At 38.3% G+C, this 12,500-nt stretch overlaps 1 protein-coding gene across 6 annotated transcripts in view; it reads right to left on the bottom strand.

Moving 5' to 3' along the window:
• Positions 1 to 12,500, bottom strand: part of LOC115223718 (ankyrin repeat and fibronectin type-III domain-containing protein 1) — a 238,818-nt gene that overhangs the window by 20,257 nt on the left and 206,061 nt on the right. For all 6 annotated transcript variants that reach the window (XM_029794397.2, XM_036512367.1, XM_029794396.2 and 3 more), the window contains 4 exons: positions 9,395 to 9,473; positions 5,732 to 5,835; positions 2,838 to 2,971; positions 573 to 651 (listed from right to left, as the gene is read on the bottom strand). In XM_029794397.2, the coding sequence (XP_029650257.2) occupies positions 573 to 651; positions 2,838 to 2,971; positions 5,732 to 5,835; positions 9,395 to 9,473 (396 nt within the window). The remainder of the gene's footprint in view (positions 1 to 572; positions 652 to 2,837; positions 2,972 to 5,731; positions 5,836 to 9,394; positions 9,474 to 12,500) is intronic.

The following is a 12,500-nucleotide window of genomic DNA, read 5'->3' on the forward strand; positions in this document are numbered from 1 at the left end:
GTTGGTGTTAGGAAGGGCATCCAGCTGTAGAAACACTGCCTGGTCAGACTAGAGCCTGGTGCAGCCTCCTGGCTTGTCAGCAGTCCTCAGTCAAACCGTCCAACCCATGCCAGCATGGAAAGCAGACAGTAAATCCTTATATATAAAAGTGAAGTTGTGTGTCTGTCTCCTACAATTTAGATTCCTAACTACTCCCACATTTTGCGGTGCAGTTTAACCAAAACCGGGTATCTTATAGTCGTGATTCATATCGAGCCCTTCTGGGTATTAAGTGCGCATCTACGATGAGTCTACGATTAAAAAAAAAATTTACCATCATTTTTTTCCATTTTAATGCATTTTTTTCGCTATTATATAAGGGAAGTAACTCTCTAAAAATGTCTACGATGAGTCAACGATTTTTAAAAGAAGTTACCATCATTTTTTTTTCCATTTTTAATGCAATTTTTTTGCTATTTTTTGGCTATAACTCTCTAAAAATGCTTATATAGTTATTTCCCTTACAAACCCAAGCAACGCCGCGCGATACTGCTAGTATAATATAAAATTAACCAATCTTAAAGAATACTTACGAGCTAAGTCGTAACCACTTTTCATTCGTTTCAATAATTTATGACGGAATTCCCAGTGAGTTAACTGTTTTTCAGTCTCCTGAAAAAAAAAACAAAAAAAAACAATAATCATTTTGATGTTTATTGATGATTGTGATGATGATTATGATAATTATAATGGTGATGGTTGTGATGGTAATGGTGGTGATGGTAATGGTTGTTCATAATTTACTAAATTCACCCCCATCACCATTTTGATTCCCTTACTCTCCCCTCAAACACTGTCACAACCTCCATCCATCCCCTCTTTTTCATCTCCTCTCCCTACTGCTTTTATTCAACTTCTTGTACCTTAAGGCCATGCTTGGACACCTTTTTACCACCTTCTTCATCCTCCTTTCCAGCTCTACCTCATTTACTCTCCTGTTGCTTAAAGACCTCACAAGAAAGAGCTGGTCGCATGAAAGACCACCTGTACATGGTTGGCATTAGAAAGGGCACCAAGTCATAGAAACCATGCTATAACTGAGACATTGGTGCTAGATGTGGCCCTTCATTATGTTGCATCCTGTTGAAACATTCAACCAATGACAGCAAGGAAAATGGACACGAAATGATGATGATAAACTTTTCTACTTTAGACACAATGCCTGAAATTTTTGGGAGGGGGCCAGTTGATTAGATCAACCCCAGTACACAACTGGTACTTAATTTATCGACCCTTAAAGGATGAAAGACAAAGTTGACCCCAGTGGAATTTGAACTCGGAACGTAAAGATAGATGAAATACTGCTAAGCATTTCACCCGGTGTGCTAACGATTCTGCCAGCTCACTGCCTTAAATTGATGAGGATAATGATGAGTTTGAGTGACTGTTTTGTCAGTGTGTATCATCATCATCATCAACATCGTTTAACGTCCGATTTCCTTGCTAGCATGGGTTGGACGGTTCAACTGGGGTCTGGGAAGCCAGAAGGCTGCACCAGGCTCCAGTCTGATCTGGCAGTGTTTCTACAGCTGGATACCCTTCCTAACGCCAACCACTCCGGGAGTGTAGTGGGTGCTTTTTATGTGCCACCTACACAGGTGCCAGACGAGGCTAGCAAACGGCCATGATCGGATGGTGCTTTTTACGTGCCACCGGCATGGGGGCCAGACGAGGCTGGTAACGGCCAATGTACACAATATGCTGGCATGGGTTAGACAGTATGACTGGAACTGGTAAGCTAGAGAGCTGCACCAGGTTCCAGTCTGATTTTGTCTTGGTTTCTACAGCTGGATGCCCTTCTTAATGCCAACCACTCCAAGAGTGTGACGGGTGTTTCTAACATGCCATCAGCATGTGCACGAGTTACGTGACACCAGTATCAGCCACAGTTACGATCTCACTTGGCTTTATGAGTTTTCTCAAGCACAGCATATTACCAAAGATCTCAGTCACTTATCACCTTTGTGAGGCCCAACGTTTGAAGGGTGCTTTTTATGTGCCACCAGTACAGGTGCCTACACACACACACACACAAAGAGCTAATATCACTTTACCAACAACCGTTTTCCTCTCAGACTTTTCAAATTGGTATTCCATGTTTTATATTTTACTTTATCTAAAATATGTTAAATCTGCAACATTACTGCCAAAAATTGTGAAGAACGTCCATTAGAATTTAGAATATTCACAAATGCACACAAAAATTCCAAAATCAGTCAACAAAAAAAAAACTACCAAAAGCAAAGAATTTTAAAATACCAAAATATTGGTTTTGTTCTTTCATTTCTTTTTATTTCCTAGTTAATGGTGGTGGAGTTGATGAGGCCGTAAAGGCATTTATCCAAGGCTTAATGTTTCCTTTACTGTAATAGTAGTAGTAGTAGTAGTAGTAGTAGTAGTAGTAGTAGTAGTAGTTGCAGTAGTAGTAGCAGTAGTAGTAGTAGTTGTAGTAGTAGTAGTTGCAGTAGTAGTAGTAGTTGCAGTTGTAGAAGTAGTAGTAGTTGCAGTTGTGGTAGTAGTAGTAGTAGCAGTAGTAGTAGTAGTAGTAGTAGTAGTAGTAGTAGTAGTAGTAGTAATAATAGTAGTATAGTAGTAATAGTAGTAGTAGTAGCAGTAGCAGTAGTAGTAGTAGTAGTAATAATAGTAGTATAGTAGTAATAGTAGTAGTAGTAGTAGTAGTAGTAGTAATGGTAGTAGTAGTAGTAGTAGTAGTAGTAGTAGTAGTAGTAGTAGTAGTAGCAGCAGCAGTAGTAGTAGTAGTAGTAGCAGTAGTAGTAGTGGTAGTGGTTGCTGCTCACCTTCTGGTGTAGTGATGAAACATTGCTGCCGGCTGAAGATCCATTCAAAACAGCAGCTATGAGGTCAACCATGTTCTTCTCAGCTTCTGATACAAGTTGGTCCAGGGTTCTAGCACGGCACTCTCCCTTTTCAACTGGCAGAGTAAAAAAAAACAAAATCAATATTGTATTATATATATATATATACATATATATATTTATACAATCAAACTAGTTGTATACACGTGAAATATTAATAAAAGTGAGATACTGAGGGGTAGGATATATATAGAGGGATGGGTTATTAGAGTATCATATATATATATATATATATATATATATATATATATATATAAAGTTAATCCAAACAAGTAAGCACAAAAAAACACAACAACGCGAGGACGTGGAACAAATATAGTATTATTGGACGCTCAGGAAAGAAGGAGGGTTTAACGTTTCGAGCGGAGCTCTTCGTTGGAAACATAGGAAAAGGAAAGATCCAGAGAAGGGAAGACAGAGGAAAAAAATCGCCAACGGTCCACACGAGGTCACAAGCAGGCATGACTGTATGGTAAGAAGCTTGATTCCTCACCACATGGTGCTGCGTTCAGTCCCACTGTATGGTACCTTGGGCAAGTGCCTTCTACAACAGCCTTGGGCTAACCAAAGCTTTGTGAGTGGATTTGGGAGACAGAAACTGAAAAAGGCTTGTTGTATATGCATATATATATATATATCAATGTGTTTCTCTCTGCGTGTGTATTAGTTCCCACCACCATCACCACCACCTCTTAACAACCACTGTGTTTACATCGCTGTAGCTTAGCAGTTTGGCAAAAAAAAAAAAAGTTCTAATCTTTAAAAGAAAGTATTGGGGTGAATTCATTTAACTAAAAATTCTTCACAGCGGTTCCCCAGCATGGCTGCGTCTAATGACTGAAACAAGTAAAATGACATAGCTATTATATAAAATCCATTCTGTCTGTCTGTGTCTGTGTCTTCTAGGATCTCGGGCATCCTCCATCCGATTGCGCTCAAATTTGATGTGTAGATACTGACAGTATCAGGACGTGTATAAGTCTTCAAAAAAATTACAAAAATCGATTCCAGGTGAGAATGCGATCGATAAAGTTGTGGGAGCGTGCATTTGTACACGCAAGTACACCAGCTGTTGTGATTGATACTACGCGTACATGAGAAAAATGCACGTGCAGTTTGTGCAAAAAAAGCCGGCTGGCTTGAAATAATGCCACAAAATGCAGTATATTTAAGAGACCAAAAGAGTAAGATGCAAAAGAGATATTTTCTTCAAACTTGGCATGAAGGAAGGAAAGACTATTTGGTTTCTCAAGAAGTTTTTTTTTGCCTTAACTTCATTTAACAAAACCAAAAATTTTATTGAAATAAAGGCTTGCTTAATTATTTTCTAATGAAAAGAAAACACTGATTGCTTTTTATTCAGCAGATATGATTCAGCACCGTCCATTGGACGGCGGGGCATTTTGCTCGTATATATATATATATATATATATATGTACCATTGGTGATTTTTTTCCTCTGTCTTCCCTTCTCTGGATCTTTCCTTTTCCTATGTTTCTGACAAAGAGCGCCGCTCGAAACGTAAAACCTTCCTTCTTCCCTTCCTTCCTGAGCGTCCAATAATACTATATTTGTTCCATGTCCTCTTGTTGTTGTGTCTTCTCTTTGTGTTTTCATGTTTGGATTAACTTTATATATATATATATATATACATATATATATATACATATATATATATATCAATGCCATGTATACCATAAGGTCTACAAATTTAGTGGGGTCCTCAAAAGACATTTTAAGATCCACAAAGATCAGAACCTTAATTGCAGCTCTTGGTGGTCCAAATCACATATGCAATCTATGTGAGTTTCTTTCCAATACATTGTCTGGTTTAAAAGGCCACATCAGATGCGATTATGGATCAAAGGTGTAGGTACAAGAGGTGGTCAGGCTCTGTATAAGGAGTAGACAACCACCATATATATCATCATTAAACATCCATCTTTTATGCTGGCAGGGTTTAGATAGTTTATTGGGATCCAGTGAGCTGGAGGACTGCGCCAAGCTCCAGTCTTTTCTCAACACAGTCCTTGGGCTTGTTAGATCCTGTCAGATCATTTGGCCTCTATGCTAGGATGAAAGATGGACATTACATGATGATGACGTGTGTGTATATGTGCATGTGTGTGTGTGTGTGTTTGTGTGTGTGTGTGATTGTGTGTGTTTGTGTGTGTGTGTGTGTGTGTGTGTGTATGCTAATGCTTGTATAAATGTTTCCCAAGATGACACATGTCACATCAAGAGATGAGATTTTCAGCTAAAATTTCACAGATTCAGGCAATTACTCAGTTTGAGCTATAAATACAAAATAACCACTTCTATTGGGGTTTGAACCTAAGATCTTAGACCTTTCTGTGACTTGTGACCCATGACATGACATACAGACACTTAGGGTAAGAAATGAGATTTCCCACGGGTTGGTGAAGGAGGGTTCACTGAATATTTTATTAACTACCCCAATCTTTATTCACACCATAACTTTCTGAGAAGGGGAAAAGGGGAAAAGGGGAAAAGGGGGTTGTAACTTTGTCAATGAAACATCATTGTCCTTCACCATTCCTCCTCCCTCACCCTCTATCTCATTCTGTAAATTATTCTTAGACAATTCAAGAAAGATGACATCATCAGCGTGCGTGTGATTATAGAAATTATACGAGCACTATACCGCGCGTGAAACACTGAAAGAAAAGAAGTAGGAGGAAGTGGGACGAAGGAGGGGGAAGAGCTTGTGGTTAAAGGGAGTGGGGGTAAGAGGAGAGATTCCATCATTCTTAGTGTATGTGTGCGCATGTGTGTGTGTGTGTGTGTATACTTACATAAAGGGTTCTCCTTGGCACCATAGCTAAGTAACAGCTTTGCCATGGGAATATTGTTGGTCATCACAGCTATATCCAGGGCAGTCAGGTGTTCATTATTTAATCTAAATATAGAAACAAGAGAAACACTTACATATATATATGGCTTAAATACAGTTACACACACACATCATACACACATCACACACACACACATACACACATGCATGCATACATCCGTATTAATGTTTGTTTTGATGTTGAATTGTAATGAAGACGGTTTTATATTAATCTCTTGGATTACTCTATATTTTTGTAGAGTACAAATTTATTATTCTAAGACAAGAATATTGTTGACAGTGACTTTGAAGTTTCAGCTAGCTAAGCCATTGTCAGACAATGGCTTAGCAGACTGACACTTCAAAGTCACTCTCAACAATATTCTTGTAAGAATAATATATATATATATATTATATATATATATAGATATAATATTTATATTGTTGTGCAAGATTTTTTATGTGAAGTCGTGTGTTGAAACAGATATTGTTATATTTAGGAATGGTCATTTTGCCAGTTTAGCCAATAAAAACACACGCTCTATATATTTGGTGTTACTTTGCTTCAGGGTTATTTATTTTTTACATTAATCTTAATCTTATTTCGGCCAGAGTTCTTTCGTCACACTCCTGTGACCGCATCAGTGGTCCTTTGTTTTCTTCTCACTTATTTGTGTCTCTCCTTACTAACCATCAGCCATTTTGTATTTCTATTGTATGTCTTCATTCACGCATGCGTATATCTCTATGTGCGTCTATACAAAATGGCTGACGGTTAGTAAGGAGAGACACAAATAAGAAAGAAGAAAACAAAGGACCACTGATGCGGTCACAGGAGTGTGACGAAAGAACTCTGGCCGAAATAAAATTTAGTTTAATGTAAAAAATAATAACACTGAAGCAAAGTAACACCAAATATATAGTGCGTGTGTTTTTATTGGCTAAACTGGCAAAATGACCATTCTGAAATATAACAATAAATATATATATATATATATATATATATATATATATATATGTAGGGTGTGATGGGGAAATTGTCACCATTTTACATTTTGAATTTCGTGCATGCACATTGTTTGCTTTTGATTTTGTCAATTACATAGTATAGTAGGGTCAGTTGGGCACTGTCTGTGAGAAAAACAGCACCATGACGCAATTCACTCTGCCAGAGATTTGGAAACAACATACTACACAGCTTGGCATTTGCAACAGAAGCTCCATTGTAAACATTTCAGAGTGTTTGGGGATCAAACTGAGGACAGTGCAATCTGTGGACCTGTACTGAAAGTGATAAAAATCAAACATCCAGTCAACATCATGGTGTTTGGAGCGATCACTAGTGATGGTGACATTATGTTTCCATTCATCTTTCCACATGGCCTCAGACTCAACACGGAGGCTTACATCAAGTGCCTGAAGGAGGTAGTGCTGCCCTGGGTCAAGAGGGTGGCTGCTGGAAGACCCTATATCTGGCAACAAGACTCTGCACCAAACTACACAAGCGGGGGAACCTAGTCATGGCTGTCAGACCATTTCTGCGACCACATCCCCCCTAACATCTAGCCACGTAACTCTCCAGACTGCAGCCCCCTTGATTATTATGTGTGGGGTGCAGTTGAGTAAAAGACCAACAAAACTCCTTGTAACACCAAAGATGAACTGAAGGCAAGGATTATGGCAGCATTCACCAACTTAAACAAGGAGACCGTCCAGAACCGACATCATCTGGAGGCTGTGGTTGAAGCCAATGGTGCTTTTATTGAATAAATTCACTCTTTAGTATTTCAAGATATTTTTATGTAATTTTGGTAAAAAATATGTTAAAATGAGATGCCAGTGTTATTTTCATTTTTGTGTAACTTAGATGACAATTTATTCACCACACCCTGTATAAACATGCACACACATACACACACACACGAGCATATATTTATATATCACCCTCATCATTAATATCCACTTATCCAAGCTAATCAAACAAATTATGCTGAGGTAGATTTCCCTGCACCAGGATGCTCTTCCTGTCATGAAACCTCACATTTTTTTTTGCCCAAATATGGTAAAGATTAAAAGCAACAAAAATATCTTAGGCTGAACACATCTCTGGTGGGATTGGTGTGCATACAAACATATACATACATCAACAACACTATTGTCATCACTACAGCCCCAATTAAAACTCTGACCAACTGCCTGCGCCCCTTATCGACTGGTAGGGTTATCTTTATATCTAACTTTTTATCAGGTTCCTGCACATAATTAGCAGAGATCACAGTTCATTCTGGCAAATTGTTTGATTAAATAGAAAATATATATGATAGGACGCCTTCATTTGGATAAAACATGTCTGTTTGTCTGTCCGTCTCTCTCTCTCTCTCTCTCTCTATATATATATATATATATATACACACACACACATATATATGGAGGCAGCAGACTTGTGGTCGGAGGATTGCGGTTTTGATTCCCAGACTGGGCGTTGTGTGTGTTTATTGAGCGAAAACACCTAAAAGCTCCACGAGGCTCCAGCAGGGGTTGGTGGCGACCCCTGTTGTACTCTTTCACCACAACTTTCTCTCACTCTCTCTTCCTGTTTCTTGACTGGTGTCCCGTCCAGCTGGGGGGAAACACATATGCCACAGAAACCGGTAAACCGGGCCCATGAGCCTGGCTACACTTGAAAAGGGCGATGTTTATCACATATATATATATATATATATATGTTTTAGCAATTGCTTAAGTTATAACCAAATACATAATTATTACTAGCCTGAAGAAGAAGGAGGAGGAAGAGGAGCAGCAACAGCAATAGAAGCAGGTCTTAATTTCTAGATAAACAGAATGTGGTGATAAAGTGATAACGTGATGTTTAACACATCTCTGTATTTGTAATTAAACATGTTCTTTATTTATGGGTTAAGGTGACCATTATTAGTTTTATGTGTGTGTGTTTGTGTATGTATATATATATATATATATATATATATATATATTATATATATATATATATATACATATATATATATATACATGTATCTATACATCTATATATATATATATATATATATATACATATATATATATATATATATATATATATATACATGTATCTATATACATCTATATATATATATATATATATATATACATATATACATATATATATATATATATATATTACATGTATCTATATACATCTATACATATATATATATAATATATATAAATATAGGGAGAGTTTATGAAAAATACAAAAGACAAAGACAGGTGGTGTACAATACAAACAGATGTATTAGCATAACGCTCAGGAATAGAAAAAGTCTTTTACGTTTCGAGCCTATGCTCTTCTACAGAAAGGGACACAGAAAAAATCAAGGAGAGACACATGCACAAATGTAGTCCTTAAATTACAAATAAACTTTACCCTATACCTTGTGCATTTCATTATTCTTTCTTTATAAACTAAGATCTTTTATATTTATGTCCGTGTGAGTGTGATGTGGATAAAATGTAGAAGTAATTAAGACTCCACCATTATAAATAATAAAACATAATATAACATACCACGTTTTAATTAGAGAAATAATTAATAAAAGAAAATTTAATATCTGTAATGACTGACCGGTTTAAGTCAAAACTGTTAGTCTTCAAGATATGTTTCACTTGATCAAATTCTTGATGCTCCACTGCTTCAAAGAGAGCTGCAAAGAGAGACAAAAACATAAACAAAAGATAAAATAAATTTTGTTTTAAAGTTGAATATTTGAAAATGAGATTAAAAAAATTACAATTGTATTTTGGCATCGTTGTTATAAAATCACATGCACACACTGTTATACTCACACCATTGTTCATAAGAAGTAGACCCAGAAAGACGTGGGACGAAGCGGTGAGAAAGGTCTTCAAATATCGAGCCTTACTGTGGAGATGACAAGGGATCAAGACTTCTTATTTCTTTATTGCCAACAAGGGGCTAAACACAGAAGAGACAAACAAGGACAGACAAACGGATTAAGTTGATTATATCGACCCCAGTGCGTAACTGGTACTTATTTAATCAACCCCCAAAAAATAAAAGGCAAAGTCGATCTTGACGGAATTCTTTACTACCCACAAGGGGCTAAACACAGAGAGGACAAACAAGGACAGACAAACGGATTAAGTCAATTAGATCAACCCCAGTGCGTAACTGGTACTTAATTTATCAACCCTGAAAGGATGAAAGGCAAAGTCGACCTCGGCGGAATTTGAACTCAGAATGTAGTGACAGACGAAATACTGCTAAGCATTTCACCCGGTGTGCTAACGGTTCTGCCAAGACTTCTGGTGCTTTGCTGCGCTTGAGAAGACGCATCAAGTGATGTAAAACTGTGGCCATCCATACATACAGGCATGTCCTCTACATCCCTCTTTCAGCTGAGAGATCCTAGTCTTCTGGGCTCATGACTGCTGGTGCCATGTAAAAGCACCCATACACGTGGCCATGTTAAAAGGTTCCAGTATGGTCTGTAGAATGGTTGGCATTAGGAAGGGCATCCAACTATAAAAACCAAACAGACTAAAACAGACAAATGAAGCCTGGGCAGTTCTCCAGTGGGGTGGGTCCTGTTAAACTGTCCAACCCATGCCCGCATGAAACATGGACGTTAAATGATGACGATGATGATGATGATAAATTATCATCTACTATAATAATACTCTTGTGTTTTTCTCTGTCACAACATATGAATGAGAAAGGAAGGGGGGATGGATGAATAAGGAAGGAAGGGGTGGAAAAAAGTCAAACAGCGTTTCAACTCTGTGTGAGTATATATGTGTGTATGTAAAAGGGAGGTATATGAATGTTTGTGTGTGTGTGTGTGTGTGTGTGTGTGATTGTGTGCACGCACGTGTGCATGCACAATGGAAGTAAGATATGAACATTCAATGCTGAAAATGGATAGTAACGATGATGACATTGTTAGTGTTAGGGGGTAATGGCTGTGAGTTGGGGGAGAGATGGTGATGATGAGAGTGGGGGGCACACCACCTCTCCCCAACCCGTCACCCTCTTTCGTTATAGCCAACCAGTGGATAACCCTCCCACATTCACAGAATGAGGGAACTACGAGTTTGGAATTTAGGATAAGATTTACAACAAATCAACCATCCTGTCTACCTTTCTGTCTCTGTCTGTCTGTCTGTCTGTCTCTCTCACTCACTCCCTTATGTTCCCTTCCTCATCTCCCCCTCCCCCCTCCTCCTCCTCTTCCTCCTTCTCCTTCTTCTTCTTCTTCTTCTTCTCCTCCTCCTCCTCCTCCTCCTCCTCCTTCTTCTTCTTCTTCTTCTTCTTCTCCTTCTCCTTCTTCTTCTTCTTCTTCTTCTTCCTTCTTCTCCTTCTTCCTCTTCTTCTTCTTCAGTTTGTCAAAATGTTATTTGCTTAGTTTGGAATGCTGTTAACCTGGATTCTCCGGAGTGAAGTCGGTGGTGTGACATGAGGGAGGGAGGTGGGGGGGGGCAGTGATGGTGATGTTCCTGGTGTTGTTAGTGTTGTAGTCAGTGGTGGCCTGGTGTGGAGGTTCTAAGATGACTGTGTTGAAGTGTGATGATGCAGCATTTTAACCAGGACTTTCAACCACCACCACCACCACCACCACCACCTTCATCACTTAATTGTGGTGAGGAAACATATGACCAAAGACGATCCAGCCATGATCAGCCTGTCTTAAGACACAGTGTTTGTAAACTACATCCTCTAATGTGTTGTTTTCCTGAGACAGAATTATACGATTTAAGGGAGATTTAAGGGAGATTTAGTTATCAAGCACCTAACCCCATAAGAGTTGATAGAGGGGACTGTGGAAGAGGTGCAAGGATAAGGCGATAACTTTAGTTTAACAATTCCTCCCAGAGACATTAACAACAGAAATATTGCAAAGTAGTTCAGAATATATAGGGGAAGTATATGGCTCAGTGGTTAGGGTGTTGGACTCATGATTGTAAGATTGTGGTTTCAATTCCTGGACCGAGCAATGCGTTGTGTTCTTTAGCAAAGCATTTCATTTCATGGTGCTGCAGTCCACTCAGCGGACAAAATTGGGTAATTTTGCGATGGACCAGCAACCTGTCCAGTGAATAAATACATACATGCCATGGAAACTGGTAAACCAGCCCTTATGAGTAGTCCATAGGGCTCCAGAAGAACTCTTTATCCTTTCATTTATTATATAAATATTTAGTCATTAAAATATTACTATTGAGGAAATTAAACCGTATGTTAAATAAAGGTGTCTAAGAAATATCTCCAGCCTTGTTTAGAAATGGTTCATTGATAGAGTCACTAGTATATGGCGGCAAAATGTTTGATATTTATTCTGGTCCTCCACATCTTAGGTTCAATTCCTGTCAAGGTCTGCATTGCATTTCATACATAATATCATCATCATCATCATCGTCATCGTCATCGTCATCATCATCATCATCGTCATCATCACCACCACCACCACCACCACCACCATCATCATCATCATTTAACATCTGTCCAACACATGCAGGCATGAGTTGGACAGTTTGACAGGATCTAATGAGTAAAAGATATGTATGTATGTATGTATGTATGTATGTATGTATGTGTGTGTGTGTGTGTGTGTGTGTGTGTGTGTGTCTGAGTGTGTTTTGTGTGTGTGTGTGTGTTTGTATTGACATGTTTTTTCTCTCTCCCCATTTTTTTCAACCCTTTCTGTTGAAGA

The sequence above is a fragment of the Octopus sinensis genome, linkage group LG23 (assembly GCF_006345805.1).
Source record: "Octopus sinensis linkage group LG23, ASM634580v1, whole genome shotgun sequence".
Lineage (NCBI taxonomy): Eukaryota > Metazoa > Mollusca > Cephalopoda > Octopoda > Octopodidae > Octopus > Octopus sinensis.